The sequence below is a fragment of the Prionailurus viverrinus genome, chromosome D1 (genome assembly GCF_022837055.1).
Source record: "Prionailurus viverrinus isolate Anna chromosome D1, UM_Priviv_1.0, whole genome shotgun sequence".
In the NCBI taxonomy this organism is placed as follows: Eukaryota; Metazoa; Chordata; class Mammalia; order Carnivora; family Felidae; genus Prionailurus; species Prionailurus viverrinus.
This window is the reverse complement of record NC_062570.1, coordinates 105,183,951-105,204,464: the sequence shown is the minus strand read 5'-3', so window position 1 is coordinate 105,204,464 and position 20,514 is coordinate 105,183,951. Positions and strand designations below refer to the sequence as shown.

The 20,514-nt window shown below is 45.5% G+C and overlaps 1 protein-coding gene across 2 annotated transcripts in view; it reads right to left on the bottom strand.

Moving 5' to 3' along the window:
- Positions 1–972: 972 nt before the first annotated feature.
- The window catches only part of MS4A8 (membrane spanning 4-domains A8), a 64,886-nt gene continuing 45,344 nt past the window's right edge, over positions 973–20,514 (bottom strand). Inside the window, exons 5-11 of one of the 2 annotated variants that reach the window (XM_047876692.1) lie at positions 11,912–11,972; positions 10,467–10,689; positions 8,423–8,545; positions 4,471–4,530; positions 3,133–3,270; positions 1,332–1,442; positions 973–1,148 (exon numbers count right to left, since the gene is read on the bottom strand). In XM_047876692.1, the coding sequence (XP_047732648.1) occupies positions 1,044–1,148; positions 1,332–1,442; positions 3,133–3,270; positions 4,471–4,530; positions 8,423–8,545; positions 10,467–10,676 (747 nt within the window). In that variant the 5' untranslated portion in view covers positions 10,677–10,689; positions 11,912–11,972 and the 3' untranslated portion in view covers positions 973–1,043. Of the gene's footprint in view, positions 1,149–1,331; positions 1,443–3,132; positions 3,271–4,470; positions 4,531–8,422; positions 8,546–10,466; positions 10,690–11,911; positions 11,973–20,514 lie in introns of those variants that run through there. The other variant, XR_007156086.1, reaches the window with a different exon arrangement.

Here is a 20,514-nt window from a genome sequence, read left to right as displayed (position 1 = left end):
TCCGGGGTAATAGCATATAAAAGGAGTGACCATTTTGTGAGCTTTCTTTCCAAGCTTTTGTGAGCTTTTTTTTCCATGGCTCACTTTCTTCCAAGGTCTTCCCAATGGTGTGGCTCCTTATTGCACTGAAAACCCCTGCTCTCTCCTTTAATGCCCCCCTCAAATTTGCTTCCTCGACCAGACTTGTTCTTTGCTTTCCCCATCACTGCCAGAATAAATCATATCCCTCTCAGGGTGCCTGGGTGACTCAGTCGGTCTAGTGTCTGACTCTTGGTTTCAGCTCAGGTCATGATCTCATGGTATGGGAGTTCGAGCCCCACTATCAGTGTGGAGCCTGCCTGGGATTCTCTCTCTCTCCCCCCCTCCTCTCTCTGCCCCTCCCCCACTCGGTCTCTCTGTCTCTCTCTCAAAATAAATACACTTAAAAACTCTCTCCTTCTCCCTCTGCCCCTCTCCCCTTGTTCACGTGTGCTCTCTCTAAAATAAAATAAAATAAAATAAAATAAAATAAAATAAAGTAAAATAAAATAAAATAAATCATATCCCTCCGTTGTATCTCTGTGTGTCCCCACGTTCTGTCCCGTGTTAGGGAAAATTGCTTGCACGTTGTCCTCTCCGTGAGGCCAGAAGTTCCCTGAGGTCACGGACTTTGCTGTGTTCACCAATGTTAAACTTCCTTGAACATACCAAATGCTCAGGACATATTTAATCACCAAATGAATGATTGAAAGAATGAATATTGGGTTGTCTAGACATTTGCTTTTCCAACCATGAGCTCACACAGGTAAGCACACAAGGCCCCAGGTGTAGACACCCCGGGGAAGGATCTCTTCATTAAAATCCACTTTCAATTTCTGTCTCCTTTTTAATAGAGTCATTGCACGATTTACCAGGCCGAATGGAACGAAGTCACGATGCACACCCGTTAGAGAGACATTTCCCTAACATTGTCAGGGAAGGAGGATCCTGGGTTTCAGAAGCCCAGAACGGGGAGGTCTTCTTTTGGTCTCAGCGAAAGATGCTTCTAGAAGCTGTGGCTTTGCTTATCTGGAGCCCTGGGCCTCGTTGGAATAAGTCGGTGGCAAGTTCACCGGTTCTGGGACGACCACTGGGTTTGCCATATAGACATTCGGGAGGACCACGCCCACCTGGAAAACACAGGCGCACAGGAGGGGCGCTGGGAGGGGTGCAAGAGGGACCAGGCAGGTGCGGAGGCCTTGAGGCCCTGGGAGACTTCTCTGCTCCTGGGCCGGAAGGGGAAGCATGGTGACCCTGGGGTCTCCGCCCCCTTCCGGGCGTCTTCCCTCCCACCCAGGAACCTCGGGACTCACGTTGTGCTGACAGCAGACCAGTTGGCAGCCCAGGTGGGAGGATGCACAGGCAATGCCGAACTCGAGGAGACAGAAAGTGAGCAGCACGCCCGAAATCGCCACTCCGGGGGTCTGGAACCAGAGCGGGTAGAGGTCAGGAGTGCTGGCTGTGGTGTTCCAAATGTGGCTCTGCCGTGGACTGTCCCTGTGGCTTGGAGGAAGGCCCCTAACCTCGTCTCAGCCTTGTGGGGACAGTGTCTCACCAGGCTCGTGTGAGGGTCAAGGGTGTGTGGACGAGACCTGGTCCTTTGACACTCACTGCCAGGGCTCCTCTAGAGGGAAGGGTGGTCATCCTTCAGGAAAACACCTGGATCACGTGAGCGGGGAGGGAGAGGAGGGGCGGCTGCGCAGATGCAGAGACAGCGTCTACGCGGACCCCTCTGTAGTTGCAGTCAGTCACCAATCCGGCAGCCACAAGCCCTGTAGCCGCGAGTCCCGTGTGGCTGCTGAGCACTTGGGATGTGGCTGGTCCCAAAGTGACAGGTGCTCTAAGTGCAGAATACACCCAGGATTTCAAAGACCGAGTAGCCCGAATGCAAAATAGCAAATTAATATATATATATATATATATATATATATATATATATTCATTTTGCACGGATTACATGTTGAAATGACATTTGGGATATATTGGGTTAAATAAAACATATTATTAAGATATTTTCACTTGTTTTGTTTTCTTCTTTTTTCTTTTTTGTTTTTAAAAAATTTTTTTTAACGTTTATTTATATTTGAGACAGAGACAGAGCATGAACAGGGGAGGAGCAGAGAGAGAGGGAGACACAGAATCTGAAACAGGCTCCAGGCTCTGAGCTGTCAGCACACAGCCCGACGCGGGGCTCGAACTCATGGACCGTGAGATCATGACCTGAGCCGAAGTCGGACGATTAACTGACCGAGCCACCCAGGCACCACCTTCTTCTTTTTTCTTAAGGCGGCAACTAGAAAATTTTAAATCACACACACAGCTCACATTATATTTCTACTGGGCAGCCCTGTTCCATAGCACAGGTTGGTCCATGGGCCAAATTACGATCCATGGGCCAACTCCTGGCAGCTGCCTACTTTTGTAGGTAAAGTTTTATCAGAACACAGCCATGCTCACAGCTTATGGATTTTCTATGGCTGCTTTCCCACTACAGGGCGGGGTTGAGTAGCTGCCGTGGAAACCAAATGGCTGGGACACCTGGGTGGCTCAGTCGGTTAAGCATCTGACTCTCGATTTTGGCTCAGGTCATGATCTCATAGTCGTGAGATCGAGCCCCACGTTGGGCCCTGTGCTGACAGCTGGAGCCTGCTTGGGTCTCCCTCTCTCAACAAACAAACAAACATTAAAAAAAAAAAAAAAAAAGAGAGAGAAACCAGATGGCTTGCAAAGCCTTAAGTATTTATTCTCTGGCCCTTCACAGAAAACCTTTGCTGACCCCTTGTCCATAGTCATGGGCAGCAAGGTGAGAACGTGAGCAAGGATTCAGGTAGAGGCACGTGTGTGTTATTGTCACATTTAATTCTCCTCATAATGTCATAAGGTAGATTACTGTGTTGTAAAGGCAGAAACTAAGGCTGAGAAAAGTCACGTGCTTAAAGTAACACAACAGTAAAGCGACATGTCGGGGACTTTAAACATTCTTCTGATTCTTGATGGTACTTCCTTCTGCTGTAGTGCTGTGTGAAGAAGCTTGGTGTTTGGGCCTTCTAACAATTTTCTAAATGTAGCTGAGTCTGAACCTGTGGGGGGATGTTGGCTCAGAGGGGTACTCACCACACCCCAGGTGTCATAGTAGGGATAAGAGTCAGGGCGGGCATAGATGGGAGGGAGACTCATATCCATGATGAAGAGTGTGATTCCAACCACAGAACAGATCGCGCTGACAATGTTCAAGCCCAAACTGCCATTCCGCTGAAGAAGACACAGAGGGTCAGGGTGGGAGAGGAAAATCATTGTAGCTGGGATGAACAGAGACTCGAGCTTCTTAATGTGAATCCCTGGAACCTCAGTTCTGTGGCAAGTAAAGTGATGTTCTGTGCAAAAAAGTGTGGGCGTAAGTTAGCTTTGAGAAAAGCTGGGCTGAACAAAGTGAAACAGGCCTTTGCAGTAGGACTTCTCAGAGCCTTTAACAAGGATCACGGATCTTGTGGAGAGGGGACTACTCAATCACGGTTTCCCCGAGTTTACCTACCCATCTTCGACTTGCTTATCCCACTGGGGATAGGTAGGAAGCTCCGCCCAGTGTCTTGGGATGCGACAGGCTCTGATGTCCCATGATTCTGGGCCATGTGCAGAAAGACATGCCCAGATCTCATGAGGCACAGGGACCTGGCCATCCTGAGGCCCCTCACCCTAGACAACCTGCCGCGAGGGGAACCAAGGCGCTTTCTCTGCCCATTGTTAGGGGACCTCAGAGTCTTGTTCATGGGATTGGCAGAGACCGCTTGGCCGGATTCCTGAGGGAAGCGGGTGGTTGGGCCTCCCCTGGCTTCCCTGCAGAGAGGGCCAGAGGCCCGCTCTGTGCGCCACGGCCACTGGCAGTGTCCGCTCTGTTGCAGGGGAGCGTGGGCCCCCGGGACTTTTGTGCCCCCTCCGGCACGAGCCTCTGAGGGACGGATGCTGTTCTGTCTCTGCCTCCACACCCTGATGCCTTCACTCAGGGCTGTGTTGTCCTTCCTTCCCTTGAACCCTCTGGACTCCTTCCTGCCATGACTCTGGCCAGGTTCACGTGCTCCTGTGTGTGAGTACGAGTGAGCACATGTGACAGCGTCTGTGTCTGGTTAGAAGTAAGCACAAGGAGGGGCGTCTGGGTGGCTCAGGCGGTTGAGTGTCTGACGTTTGGTTTCGGCTCAGGTCATCACCTCACAGATGGAGCCCCACATCGGGCTCTGGGCTGGCAGTGTGGAGCCTGCTTGGGATTCTCTCTCTCTCTCCCCCTCTCTCTCTGCCCCTCCTCCCCCCACACACTCTCTCAAACTATGTAAATAAAAAAAAAAAGCCTTATAAAAGGAAGTAAGTGCAAGGATGAGGGGGCTTGTGAGCTAACCTTTCCCCACCGTGTGTGTCTCCCATAGGTCCCGCTGGGAGAGCCCGGGTCGGGAGGTGACTTACCAGGTAAGAGGATTTTGGCTGATTTTCGGCTGACACTGAGAGGGATCCTGAAATGATGAACTGGCACAGAAGAGTCGGGGTTTAGAAAGAGGTCAGAGGTTAGGGCCCCGTCTCCAGGTTTCCATGATTCTGGTCACACGTATTCTCTCATGCACACTAGGTTCCTCTGCTGGGACCTCCAACTCAACATGGGGGAAAGGAAGGAAGGATGGAAGGAAGGGCGGAAGGAAGGAAGGAAGGAAGGGAAGAAAGAGGGAGGGAGGGAGGAAGAGGAAGAAAGAAAGAAAAAAAAGGAAACAGAAAAGGAAAAGAAAGGAAAGGAAAGGAAGGGAAGGGAAGGAAAAGGAAAGAAGAGAAAGAGGGGAGGGAGGGAGAGAGACAGGGAGGGTGAAAGGAAGGAAGAACAAGCTCTCTTGTACCATATGACAAGGCAGCAAAGTGAGATAAGTACAGATTCTAGGACTGAGCTGACCTGGTTTTTCAGTTCTGGCTTGAAACTCATGTGAGGTGGGTAAGGGATTAATTTCTTGAGGTCTTTATTTCCTCACACGAACAGCGGGAAAAACTACCTGTCCTCCTAAGGGTGACCGCCAGGAGCTGATCCATGCCTTGCGTGGGTCATTTGGCATTCATTACCTTACACGCAGTCGAGCTTGCACATAGGAGATGTGCAGGAAGTATTATTTCTTTCCTTGTCTTTTATTTGCCCACAGGCACATCTTGTTGGCTTGCCATCCTTCCCTTGGGATTCGTTAGGCACGGGGGCTTTGGAGGGAAGGAGGAAGGTCACCAGCATCTTCACTGCTTTGAGCTAGAAGCCCAACGTCACCTGGGTGAGGACTCGAAAGGTAGCGTCGCACCTCTAAGATGCTCCACCTCAAATATGAAGACAGGGAGGTGGACTGTGTGCCTTTATTTCGACACTGGTATTCTGCAGGCGCGGTAGATGGCGGGCTCACTCACTGTCATGAGCCCAGTGTGGTGGCAACGGTGGTCTGAGAGGGCATCGGCTGTGGTTGAACAACAGCTTCGCCGACCGCTCCCTGTGTGGGGTGCTTTTCAAACCTTGCCTTATTTAACTGCACGGTGGCCCATCCAGAACTATTATTTATTTATTTATTTATTTATTTAAAAAAATTTTTTTTTTCAACATTTATTTATTTTTGGGACAGAGAGAGACAGAGCATGAACGGGGGAGGGGCAGAGAGAGAGGGAGACACAGAATCGGAAACAGGCTCCAGGCTCTGAGCCATCAGCCCAGAGCCCGACGCAGGGCTCGAACTCACGGACTGTGAGATCGCGACCTGGCTGAAGTCGGACGCTTAACCGACTGTGCCACCCAGGCGCCCCCAGAACTATTATTATTCTCCTTTTTGCAGGCTGACGCTTGTGGAGTTTAAATAACTGACCCGAGACCATCCAGCAGATGGCTGGTCCAGATAGTTGAATCCAGACCCCATGTTCTTCGCCTTTACCACACAGACCCTCCCACCACTCAGGGTAGATGCGTGTACCTTGGGGTGGAAATGGTTTTACAATGGAAAGTTACTCTAGCTTCCTACGCCTTTTAAACAGAGTGTGATTTTTCCTATACGTGGAAAAATAAATCTCAGTCTTACAACCTTCTGTTATGGAGACTTGATGGGAAGGGAAGGGAACAAGAGGCTGGCCTTCTGCGGGCCTTGCTGGTCCTTTTAAAGTGCCAAAGGAAATGGGCCTTTGTTATGGGAGAGGACATTAGTGATCTTTAGGAAATACATAGTCCTGGACAAGGTAACCAAGAACAAAACTGCTTTGCAGATAAACGGAGGGGGGCAGTCAAGAGAGTTTAGCAACCTGGCAGAAGGGGAGATGCCAGGGCAATTGCCAGGCACTTAAGATTATTCAATAGCTTTTTTTTTCTCCTCCCCTCCCCCATGGTCTTCTGTTAAGTTTCTCAAGATCCACATGAGAGTGAAAACATATGGTATCTGTCTTTCTCTGTATGACTTCACTTAGCATAACACTCCAGTTCCATCCACGTTGCTACAAAGGGCCAGATTTCATTCTTTCTCATTGCCAAGTAGTATTCCATTGTGTATATAATCCATAATTTCTTTATCCATTCATCAGTTGATGGACATTTAGGCTCTTTCCACAATTTGGCTACTGTTGAAAGTGCTGCTATAAACATTGGGGTACAAGTGCCCCTATGCATCAGCACTCCTGGATCCCTTGGCTGAAGTTAGAGAGGGAGAGAGCCAAACCATAAGAGACTCTTAAAAACTGAGAATAAACTGGAGGTTGATGGGGGGTGGGAAGGAGGGGAGGGTGGGTGATGGGCATTGAGGAGGGCACCTATTGGGATGAGCACTGGGTGTTGTATGGAAACCAATTTGACAATAAATTTCATATAGAAAAAAAAGATTATTCAATAACATCCAATGCTTAAGAGCAAGCCATTCTTTGGCTGTGATGTCAGCCTCTCCTTTGCCCCAAACTCCATTAAAATTGGTTGTACAGACACAGGGCTTGGGGGGGGAGGAACAGGGGCTGAGTTCCAAGTCTAGGTCCATGCAAAGCAGAGAGAGGACTTCAGCCTCAAGAAATGAGACCCAAATGGAAACAAAAGAGAGCAGGTGCTCACAGAAAGATGCTCCCGAGAACATAAGCCCTACCATGTTGCAGGCGTTGTAGGGGGATTATGGTGGATGATAACACTAGGCTATTTTATTTAAATCTCATGGGATAAGAAGGATTTTGGTTAATTATCTAAGGTTACTTGGGAATTCTGCTATTTATGAGAAAAGTTGCATCTGAATCATAGATAGGTGTGTGAGTCCAGAGACGGCAGGCTGTGTAACAGCAGAGAGAAAAAGGAGGTGGGAGGGAGGACGGGGAGAAGGGAGGTGTGTGTGTGTGTATGTGTGTGTGTGTGTGTAGCTAAGAGGACACTAGAGAGAATACAAAAGAATCAAAAAGGCAGTAAAGTGGAGAAGATAAAGGACTTGTAGTTTTTAACTTTTATGGAGTCATAGATCACCCTGAGAATCTGATGAAAGCTATAGACCTTTCCAGGAAAAAAAAGTACACACTCGCATATCAGATATTTTGCCACCACGGGGACTCTGAAGCCCATCCGTGCACCTAGGTTGCGTCCCCATTGCTTAATGACTGTTTTGTGGCTGGGTAGCCACTCTCAAACATGGGTGGAAATGTCTTTTCTCTTGGAGCTCAGGCTGGGGGCCTAAGTTGAGCAACACTCGAGGGCTATTACCAATACATTTTTTACACAGGGGCATTGTTGTGTGAATTGGAAAAAGGTGCCAGCCCTGGGTTGATGAATAAGAAGAAAATTCGCTGACCCATGGCGTGAACCAATTAGAAAAGGTGCCCACTCCAAGTGAACGGTGCCCTGTAGGGCTGTCACTTGGTGTTATGGCTGAATCGTGTCCCCTCAAAATTCACCTATTGAAGTCCTAACCGCCCCCCCCCCCCAGTACCGCAGAATGTGACTGTCTTTGGAGAGGGGACCTTTAAAGAGGTGACTAAGTTTCAGTGAGATCACTAGGGTGGCCCTAATCCAATGTGACTGGTGTTCTTATGTGAGGAGGGGATTAGGGCACAGACACACTGAGGCCGCGTGAAGACACGGGGAGAAGGCAGCCATCTGCACGCCAAGGAGAGAGGCCTCAGAACAACCCTGCAGACGTCTCGATCTTGGCCTTCCAGCCTCCAGAACTGTGAGGTAACGCATTTCTGTTGTGGAAGCCACTTGGTCTGTGCCCATTGGTCACAGCAACCCGACCAACTGACATGCTTGTTAGGCGAGGCCTGAGCCAGATTTGCGCCCTGCTGGCTCCCTTGGCTGGGAAGCTGCTGCAGAGTGTAAGCCACACAGCTTGACAAGGTGGCCCCAGGTGTGCTGGCACTTTCCGGGAGCTCACTTGTGGGGTGACCTCAGGTTACTTACCCAGACGCCTCCCCAGAAGGGAAAGCCTCCGTAGAACGAGATTGCTGTGTAGTGCCCTGAGAGGACGGTGGCCATGATGGAGCCAAGGCCCACGTGGATCAGGCCAATCAGGATCTGGATGGCCTGTCAGGAGAGCCACAAGCTGAAGCCCTGGTTTCTGAGGCTGGATCCTGCCTTCCCTTTGTGCCTCCTTTTTATTTTCATAAATCGTTTGTTTTCCTGGTCTAACAAGTAATACGAAAAGTAGAAAAATGAAATGAAAACTTCCCACAATTACCCTCCGCTCGGGGGAAACACCCCACTTACGTTTTGGTATCTAGCCTCCCGTGATTCTTTTCAAATATATATTCCGAGAACACAAAATGGCTCTGTACATTTAACATCTTATCGTGAACACATCCCCATGGCAGTAAGCGTTCTTCAAACATATTTTTTAAAAGGCTGCCTGATTCCATCTTGGGATGTTTTGGGGAGTAGTTGGAACAGAGATACTGAACAGGTAAGATTGTTCCTCCTTTTTCCCTATTATAAATAATACTATCATGAACATCCTTGTAGATAAGTCTTTGTGTTCATCTCTTATTTCTTTTAGGGATTGAATTGTGTCCATCTCTCCCTCACCAAATTAATATATTAGAATTCTAACCCCCGGGACCCGAGAATGTGACCTCATCTGGAATTAGGGTGGTTGTGGATGTAATTAGGTAATCCGATGTATACTGGAGTAGGGTGGGTGCCTCATCCTACGGGACTGCGGTCCTTTTCAAAAGACAGATACGAAGAGACACACAAGCACACAGGAGAATTCCATGTGTGCCAAGATCGGCACTGTGCTTCCACAAGCCAAGGAACCACCAGAAGCTGGGAGAGAGGCTGGGAGAGACCTTCCCCTGGTGCCTTCACAGGGAGCATGGCCTTGGGGACAACTTGATCGTGAACTTTTGGCTTCCGCAACCGTGAGACAACTTCTGTTGTCCAAAGCCACCCAGTTTGTGGTACTCTGTTATGGGAGCCCTAGGAAACTAAAATAGATATATTCCTGCACAAGTGGTATTTGGACATTTACATAGATATATTAGGTATGTATACGTCTCTGTGTATACACTACAAATATGGCGGCACACACAAATATATTATTTCCTCAAATTTGTACAAATGGTAACAGACTATACACAGACTATTTTTTCTTTTCTTCAAGGATGTATCCTGGGCTAGGTCCATCTGTTTACGCAAAAGCCTTCCTTGTTCTTTTTTTATAGCTGTAGTACGTTCCATTCTTTGAATAATACATCTATGTAACCGGGATATATTGATGGATATTTTGGCTCTTCCCATTCTGTTGTCCACACAAACCGTGCTGCAGTTAATAAGCTCATCCACATCGCAATTCTTGTGTGCACGGGCGTATCTGCAGGACAGTCTCAGAAATGGAATTATCGGGTATTTGGTAAATTTGGAGGATACAAATTGCTCTCCACACAGGCTGTATCGACTGACCCTCGCATTAGGCCCTGAGCTCAGGCTGCCTGGGTCGGAATCCGTGGTTGTCATCTTTCAGCTGTGCAGTGAAATGTGCCCCTGCTGGTCCCGCCCAGGATGGCCTTGCAGGGGGAAAAACCGTTGTGAAGTGTTATTTTGTTGGCTGTCTAACCTGATTTCCCCCCCCCCCCCCCCCCACCCAATGGCCAAAGATTCCATTCGAGAAAGCTGGGTTTAGCCTCCACCTAGTGGCTTGATACACCCACTTTCTTCCAGAGGCCATGTGGATTGACATGTACTCTTGCAACAGGACCAACATTCCAGTTTACCACTTTTTTGTGGCTTTGCTTCCTCTTTCTTAAAGTGCCTAAAGCAGAAATTACAAGGCCCCACACTGAGACCCTGGTGATGTTGCACAGCTGAGATTTCTAGTAGATCTGGGTTTGGCAAGGCCGGATCAGCTCCTACCCCTCCTCCTGGATTTGAAGTTTCCGTATTTCCAAGCTTCCCACTTGGTCCGACTCCAGCCAGGGACCCCTGGCCTACAGAGTGAAAAGTCACTTACCCCTAAGACTTTGCCCTCTTTCAAGGCTCTCTGGGCAGGTTGCTCAGTTACAGATGACTTCAAACCAGGGGGGTTCACAGGAATGAGGTGGACTTGGGGCTGGTTGCTGGGATACGGGGGCACCTGACACATGCCTCCTTGGATCTCAGGATACCCGTTGGGGGGTGCCACCACAAACATGGAATTGGCCATGGGTCCTGCTGAAGCCATCGGGTTCCTGCTGCTAAAGAAATGTGATAAATATAAATGTGATAGGGGCGCCCGGGTGGCTCAGTCGGTTAAGCGTCCGACTTCGCCTCAGGTCATGATCTCGTGGTCTGTGAATTTGAGCTCCACATCTACCCCTGCGTTGGGATTCTCTCTCTCTCCCCCCTCTCTCTGCTCCTCCCCCATTTGTGCATGCGCGTGCTCTCTCTCTCTCAAAATAATAAACTTAAAAAAAAAAGAATACATGTGATAGACTCATCTTTTTAAAAATTAAAAAAGATGTTTATTTATTTTTGAGAGAGAGAGAGAGAAAGACAGAGTGCAAGTGGAGGAGAGGCAGAGAGAGAGGGAGACACACAGAAGCCGAAGCAGGCTCCAGGCTCTGAGCTGTCAGCACAGAGCCTGTTGCGGGGTGTGGGGGCTCAAACCCCCGAACCATGAGATCATGACCTGAGCCGAAGTCGGAGGCTTACCCAACTGGGCCACCCTGGCGCCCCTAGACTCATCTTTCACATAAGCACTAACGTTTGCATTAAAAAAGGACTTTTGCCTCCAGGAGCTCATTTGAGCATCTTAACCACTGATGAATGTATTAATCCTACTTTAAAGATCATATCAGGTACCAGTTATGGGGCACTTATATAAATGGCCAGGCAGTCAGCGCTTTCCAAACACATTTCCTTTAATCCTTAAAACACCAGACCAGCTTTATAGGTGAGAAAACTAAGGTTCGAAGGAGCTAAACGCTGCCAGAAGGTGAGAGCTGTGTCTTTCTCGTTTTCGAATCTCTTATAAAGCTTAGCATGGAGTAATACCGTCTGATTACAAAACTTTAGAGGTGGAAAGTCTCTTGGAGAACACTGAGTCCAATTCTCTCAATTTCTGGAAAGGGATACTGAAGCTGGGGGAGTGGACATGAATCCCCCAAGGTCCCAGTCACATAAATATTGGTTAAATGGAGAGCATACTCTTCAGAGGAAGCCCTGTTGTTAGTGCGGTGTCTATTCACTGCATGTCCCACGCTGCTCAGTTTTCTGGGCCACTTACAAATTCTGGTCTGGTTTTTAAAATTTCTTTAATTTTTTCGGAGCAGACAACCCCCCCCCCCCAAATGTTTGTGCAATAAACCCTGCTGCATGCTCCACCCCACACCCAGATTCATCGTGTCTTGTTTGGCAGAAAGATCTTATCACCATCCCTCCATTAGCCATAGAAACCATTGGACGACACATACTCACTTTGCTCTGCTGGCGGCTAAGTCTCTCTTGCTCCTGTTCCCAACTCTTTGCTGTAGGCAACCTGATTTCCCGAGAGAATGAACACACGAGGCTCGGTTGAGTGATAATGTTTAGAAAGATCTAAAGTCCCTTTCAATTTTCTCCCAGGTGCAGGCCAGGTCACCAGCTGCTTAGAGCTCAGCCCCCCCCCCCCCCCCCCCCGTGTTTGCTTCCGGTTTCGGTCAAGGAGCCAATTAAATGCAATTCAACCGGCCAAGTGTTTAAATGGTATCTGTGCAGAGAAGAAAGGTTTGTTTTTGGTGCTCTGGGAAACACAGAGCGAGCTGGGCACTCAGGGATCATGTACATGGCTGTACCACAAGACAGAATGACCTAGATGCTACAGTTAACTACAGTTGGAGAAACAAGAGTCCCCAAAGGAGAACAGAGGAGAAACTCACTTACTGGACTTGAAAACAGGGAAGACTCCAAACAGAAGGTGGAATTTTGAAATCGATAAATGGCATGAGAGAAGGGGAGTCACAGCATGTGAAATGAGGATTGCAATGAACTTCAGTCTATTTTCATCTAAGCCAGAGCCTACAGGAAATCAGAAAACACCTGGGGTGTATCCATGATGCACATCGTGTGACTTGCATGAAATGTAAATGTACAAGAACTGCTGTACTAGGCAATGAGTATCTTGATGGAATAGTTAGTGCATCGTGTTCACCTTTGTCTTCCTACTGGCGTATAATAGGGACTCAGCAAATGCTTATTGAATGAACAAATGAACAAATGAGGTCGATGAGATGGCTGGAACTTTGTAAAATGGTCAACAGAAAGGCCGCTATTGCAGACAGGGAGCATGGAGGGCAAAGGCATGGAAGAGAGGGGTGGAGGACAGATTCTGGGGGTGGCTGAGAGTGGCAGAAACATTCTGTGGGAGAAAGGATATTGAAAGTCGTGCGGATGAAAAGGTAGACAGAGCGAAACTTCATGTCTTTACCCATTTTTATATCAGATTTCTGGACCCTTGTTCTTCTGTGTTTAAGAGTCCTTTATACGGGCACCTGGGTGGCTCAGTCAGTTGAGCATCTGACTTCGCGTGGGGTGTGATCTCACGGTTCGTGAGCTCGAGCCCCATATTGGGCCTGCTGCTGTCATTGCAGAGCCTGCTTCGGATCCTCTGTCCCCCTCTCACTGCCCTTCCCCTGCTTGAGCTTTGTTCAAAAATAAATAAAACATTAAAAAAAAGAGTCCTTTATATATTTCAGGATATTAACACTTCATCTGGGATATCTTTACTCCAAATTTGACTACTATCTTTTTTAAAAAAATTTTTTTTAATTTTTTTTTCAACGTTTTTATTTATTTTTGGGACAGAGAGAGACAGAGCATGAACGGGGAGGGGCAGAGAGAGAGGGAGACACAGAATCGGAAACAGGCTCCAGGCTCCGAGCCATCAGCCCAGAGCCTGACGCGGGGCTCGAACTCACGGACTGTGAGATCGTGACCTGGCTGAAATCGGATGCTTAACCGACTGCGCCACCCAGGCGCCCCTACTATCTTTTGATTTTTATGGTGGCTTTTAATTATGTACACTTAAAAAATTTCTGTAGCGGCACATGAAAAAATGCTTAACGTCGCTCCTCATCAGGGAAATACAAATCAAAACCACACTGAAATATCACCTCACGCTAGTCAGAGTGGCTAAAATGAACAAATCAGGAGACTATAGATGCTGGCGAGGATGTGGAGAAACGGGCACCCTCTTGCACTGTTGGTGGGAATGCAAACTGCTGCAGCCGCTCTGGAAAACAGTGTGGAGGTTCCTCAAAAAATTAAGAATAGATCTACCCTATGACCCAGCAATAGCACTGCTAGGAATTTACCCAAGGGATACAGGAGTGCTGATGCATAGGGGCACTTGCAATGATTATAGCAGCACTTTCAACAATAGCCAAATTATGGAAAGAGCCTCAATGTCCATCAACTGACGAATGGATAAAGAAATTGTGGTTTATATACACAATGGAGTACTACGTGGCAATGAGAAAGAATGAAATCTGGTCCTTTGTAGCAATGTGGATGGAACTGGAGAGTGTTATGCTAAGTGAAATAAGTCATACAGAGAAAGACAGATACCATATGGTTTCACTCTTATGTGGATCCTGAGAAACTTAACAGAAGACCATGGGAGAGGGGAAGGAAAAGAAAACTTAGAGAGGGAGGGAGCTAAACCATAAGAGACTCTTAAAAACTGAAAATAAACTGAGGGTTGATGGGGAGTGGGAGGGAGGGGGTGTGGGTGATGGGTACTGAGGAGGGCACCTGTTGGGATGAGCACTGGGTGTTGTATGGAAATCAATTTGACAATAAATTTCATATTAAATAAAAAAAAATTCTGTAGTGGCACACCTGGGTGGCTCAGTTGGTTAAGCATCCGACTTTGGCTCAGGTCATGATCTCATGGTTCTTGAGTTTGGGCCCCGCATCGGGCTGTGGGTTGAAAGGGCAGAACCTGCTTCAGGTCCTCTGTCTCCCAGTCTCTGCCCCTCCCCAGCTCACACTCTCTATCCCTCTCTCAAAATAAATAAACATTAAAAACAATTTAAAAAAATTTCTGTAGTAAAATTTATCAATCTTTTGCTACTGCTATAGACTGAATGGTTGTATCCCCACTCAGCCCTGCAATTTGTATGTTGAAATATAATTCCTCATGCAATGGTGTTTGGAGATGCGGCCTTTGAGGATGATTGGGGAGGAGCCCTCATGAATGGGATTAGTACTTCCTGTCCTTGTCATGTATGGGATTAGTACCTTTATAATCTCAAAGAGCTCACTAGCCCTTTCTGCCATGTGAAGACATAGTGAGATGACCATCTGTGAACCAGGAAGTGGGTTCTCCCAAACACTAAATCTACAGATGCCTTAATCTTGGACTTTCCAAGCTCCAGAACCATGAGAAATAAATGTTTACTGTTTAAGCCACCCAGTATATGGTATTTTTGTTACAGCATCCCAAACAGAACAAGACAACTACCTATGGAGTTTAAGTCTTTGTTAGAAAGCCTTTCTTGGGGCTCCTGGGTGGCTCAGTTGGCTAGGCATCTGACTCTTGGTTTTGGTTCTTGTCATGGTCTCACTTTTTGTGGGTTCGAGCCCCGTGTTGGGCTCTGTGTTAACAGTGAGGAGCCTGCTTGGGATTCTCTCTCTTTCTTTCTCTCTCTCTCTCTCTCTCTCTCTCTCCCTCTGCCCCTCCCCCGCTTGCACTCACACACTCTCTCTCTAAATGGATAAACTTAAAAAAAAAAAAAAAGAAAGAAAGCCTTCCCAAGACTAAGATTAAATAGGAATCCACTTGTATTTTCTTCTAGAACTGGTATGGTTTAATTGAAAACAACAACAACAACAACAACAACAACAACAATTCATAAATAATCCAAATAGGCTTTATTTTCCCCTCAGACAGTTTAGTATTTGGTGTCAATGTGCCTTTTTCCTACCATAGTGCTTCCTTCCCCCAAACTATTCGTTTTTTTTTTTTTATGAATAATGCAGTATGTGATTTAGCTTTTTACATTTTCATTCCTAATACATGTAAAGTTTTGCTTCTGTGTAGTGTGAGGTATGGATGTGATTTTATATTTTCCCAAAAGGCTACCTTGTTGTCCCAATACCATTTATTAGACAGTCTATCTTTACTCTGGGGATGTGAAATGCCGTCCTTGTCACATGTTAAATTTCTGTATGTATTTGGACCTAATTCTGGCCTTTCTCTTCTATTCCACTGGTCCGTTTATCTATACATGTGTTAGTTCAAGCATTGTTTTAATTATAAGCTTCATAGTAGGCTTTAATATCTGACCGGGCTAGTTTCCCCCCATAGTATTTTCTTTCTCATTATTTTTCTGGCTATTTTCTATGGTTTGTTTTTTTTTTTTTTCATGTGAACTTTAGTACTAATTTGTGTACTTCCATAAAATAGCTTGACAGCTTTTTGTAAAGATGTATGACATGAACCAATCCATATTGAATGAAGTACTAAGAGGCATCTGAATAGGAACATGTCAGTGACTAAGCCTCAGTTTTGGGGGACCAGGCTTAACCAGGCACTGGAGAAGACAGAATTGCCCACCTTTTTATTGAGTTTGTAGAAATAGCACCAACTTCCTGAAAGGAACTGGAGACATACAGGAGAGAGGATTGTTGTTCAAACCTATGGCAGCAAATGCTACTGATGTCCCATCCACATCCCATTCTGGATATGGCCCATTCTGGAAGTCATCTTCAGACTGTTCCCATACCAACAGGTAATTCCTGCGTCTCTTCCTGAGGATGCTTGAGAGGGAAGGCTGAAGGTGCTGGGAAGTTAATAACCCAGGACTTTTTCTTAACAAAGGAAAGGCGGGTATTGATGGATAATTACTCTGGCTTTTTGACCCCCAGAGGGAAAATCCTGAAGTGTATTTCATTTGTCTTTTAGAGAGTCCTCAGAAAGACTGACCCCTACTTCCCTGTACCAGTAACCCACTTCTGAATGCATACTTCCCTGACTTCTCTCTCTTCCTATATCATTTTTCCGTTATTTCACAGTAAGTCTTGAGATCACCTCCTGAATAAACTGCTAGCATCCAAATCCTTATGTCAGAGTCTGCTTTGGGGGAAACCAAAATAAGACACCCCCTGCCTTGATTTTTGAAATAACTGCAAGAATAAGAGAATATGAGACTCTAAAGAGACTAACGTTGATTATGGAGGCTGTATGTCTAGTTTAATCCTCCCCATCCCCCAAATGATGCTCACCTGAAGGCAGTGGGTAAGGAAAGGTAGTGAATGAATTACCTTCCCCTACTGACCTAGAGAGAACATCATATCCTTAAAAGATTGTCCCTTTAGGCCAGCATTACCCTGACACCAAAACCAGATAAAGATACTACAGAAAATAAGTAAAAAAACAAACAAAAAAACTGATAAACAAAAACAAAACAACAACAACAACAACAACAAACAAAACAAGAGAACTGCAGGCCAATATCCCTGATGAATGTAGATTCAAAAATCCTCAACAAAATATTAGCAAACTGAATCCAACAATACATTAAAAAAGTCATTCCCGCCATCAAATGGGATTTATTCCTAGGATGCAAGGGTAGTTCAACATTTGCAAATCAATCAGTGTGACACATCACATCAAAATAAAGGATAAGGTCCGTATGATTATTTCAATGGAGCAGAAAAAAGCATTTGACAAAGTACAATGTCCACTCATGATAAAAATCCTCAATGAAGTAGGTTCAGAGGGAATACACCTCAGCATAATAAGAGCCATATAGGAAAAACTCACAGCTAACATCATATTCGATGGTGAAAAACTGAGAGCTTTCCCCCTAAGGCCAAGAACAAGACAAGGATGTCTATTCTCACCACTTTTATTCAACATAGTGCTGCAAGTCCTAGCCACAGCAATCAGAAAAAAAAAGAATGAAAGACATCTAAATTGGTAAAGAAGAAGTAAAACTTACACTATTTGCAGAAATCTATATATAGAAAACCCTAGAACTGATCAATGAATTCAGTAAATTCACAGGATACAAAATCAATATACAAAAAATCTGTTGTATCTCTATATACTAATAATGATGTAACAGAAAGAGAAATTAAGAAAATAATTCCATTTACAATTGCACCAACAATAATAACAAATCTAGGAATGAACTTAACCAAGGAGGTGAAAGACCTGTGCTCTGAAAACTATGACATACTTATGAAAGAAATGGAAGAAAACCCAAACAGATGGAAACATATCCCATGTTCATGGATTGGGAAAACAAATATTGTTAAAATGTCTACACTACCCAAAGCGATCTGCAGATTTAATTCAATCCCTGCAAAAAATCAACAGTATTTTTCATGGAACTAGAACAAATAATCTGAAAACTGGAGGTATCACAATCCAAGATTTCTAGATATACTGCAAAGCTGTAGTAATCAACTCAGTATGGTACTGGCACAAAAACAGACACATAGATCAATGGAAGAGAATAGACAGCCCAGAAATAAACCCAAGTTTATATAGCTAACAAATCTTTGACAAAGAAGGCAAGAACATGCAATGGGAAAAGGACAGTTTCTTCAACAAATAGTATTGGGAAAACTGGACGGCTACATGCAAAAGAATAAATCTAGACTATCTCTTAATACCATATACAAAAATAAATTTACAACGGATTAGAGACCTAAATGTGAGACCTTAAACCATAAAAATCCTAGGAGAGAACACAGTAACTTCTCTGACATCGTTTGTAGTGACATCTTTCTAAATATATATCTCTTAAGGCAAGGGAAATAAAAGCAAAGATAAACTATTGGGGTGACATCAACACAAAAAGCTTCTGCACAACAAAGGAAACCATCAACAAAACTAAAAGACAACCTACTGAATGGGAGAAGATATTTGCAATGACATATCTAATAATGGGTTAGTATCCAAAATATATAAAGAACTTGCACAACTCAACACCCAAACCACAAATAATCCGATTAAAAAATGGGCAGAAGACATAGGCACTTCTCCAAAGATGACATCCAGATAGCCACCAGACATAGGAAAAGGTGCTCAACATCACTAATCATTAGGGAAAGACAAATCAAAATCACAATGAGATATCAGTTCACACCTGTCAAAATGACTAAAATAAAAAAACACAAGAAACAGTAAGTGTTGGTGAGGATGTGGACAAAAAGGACCCCTTGTGCACTGTTGGTGGACGTGCAAACTGGTACAGCCACTGTGGAAAACAGTATGGGGGTTCCTCAAAAAATTAAAAATACGATTATATCATCCAGTAATTCCTCTACTGGGTATTTACCTAAAGAATATGAGGGGCACCTGGGTGGCTCAGTTGGTTAAGCATCCAACTTTGGCTCAGGTCATGATCTCACAGTTGGTGAGTTCGAGCCCTGTGTTGGGCTCTGTGCTGACAATCTGTGCTTCAGATTCTGTCTGTCTCTCTGCCTCTCCCCTGCTTGTGCTCTGTCTCTGTCTCAAAAAAAAAAAAAAAAAAAAAAAAAAAGAATATGAAAACACTGGGGAGCCTGGCTGGCTCAGTTAGAAGAGTATACAATTCCTGGTCTCAGGAACGTGAGTTCAAGCCTCAGGTTGAGTGTAGAGATTACTTAAATAAATAAACTTAAAAAAAAAAGAATATAAAAATGTTAATTCAAAAAGATATGTGCACCCTATGTATATCATAGCATTATTAATAATAGCCAAAATATGGAAACAACCCAAGTATCCATCCATAGATGAATGGGTGAAGAAGATACACACACACACACACACACACACACACACACACAATGGAATATTACTCAGCCATAGAAAAGAATGGAATCTTGCCATTTGTAACAATATGGATGGAACTAGAGGGTATAATGCTAAGTGAAATCAGTCAGTCAGAGGAAGACAACTACCATATGATTTCACTTATATGTGGAATTTAAGAAACAAAACAAATGAACAAAGAAAAGAGACAAACAAACAGACTCTTAAATATAGACAACAAACTTATGGTTGCCAGTAGGGAGGTGGCCTGAAGGTGGGGATGGGTGAAATAGGTGAAGGGTAAGTTGGTGAAGCGGCCCATTTCAGCTCAGGTCATGATCTCGCGTTCCGTGAGTTGGAGCCCCGTGTCGGGCTCTGGGCTGACAGCTCAGAGCCTGGAGCCTGCTTGGGATTCTGTATCTCCCTTGCTCTCTGCCCCTCCCGCACTCGTGCTCTGTCTCTCTCGCTCTCAAAAATAATAAATAAACATAAAAAATTAAAAAAAAATAAGTTTTAGTCTTTTTACACTGATCCCATCCATTCCAGGTATGCTGATGGCTTTTGCATATCTTTGTGCATATTTCTGTGCATTGTTGTATTATATGGGGCCCCAAAAGAAAACAGAATACAGCTTTTTTTAAGTTTATTTTATTTGAGAGAGACAGTGTGAGCAGAAGAGGGGCAGAGAGAGAGAGAGAGAGAGAGAGTGAGAGAATCCCCAGCAGTCTCCACACTGTCAGCTGGATGTGGGGCCCGAACTCATGAACCCGTGAGATCATGACCTGAGCCAAAATCAAGACACGGACGCTCAATTGAACGAGCCACCCAAGGCACCCCAAGAATGCAGTCTTAAGTGTTTCATTGTAGGGGCACCTGGGTGGCTCAGCTGGTTGAGCATCCGACTCTTGATTTCGGCTCCCATCACAATCTCACAGTTTGTGAGTTCAAGCCCTGCACTGTCAGTGCAGAGCCTTCGTGGGATACTCTCTCTCCCTCTCTCTCTCTCTCTGCCCCTCCGCTGCTCACATTCTGTCTCTGTCTCTGTCTCTCTCTCAAACATAAACATTTAAAAAAGTGTTTCATTGTAGATTAATGAAGGAACTATTTACAGAAGTGTGGGCAGGGTCATGAGAACCACGTTGGCACACACTGGGAAGCTGTTACAGGGAAGCTGTTACTTCTCCTAAGCCCTTAAGGGGCAAGAGGCAATAACTGTGTCACTGTAGTAACAAGAGTTGTAGCCAATTCAGCTGCCTATTCCGCACAGCTACTGCCGAAACTGAGCAGAAAAGGG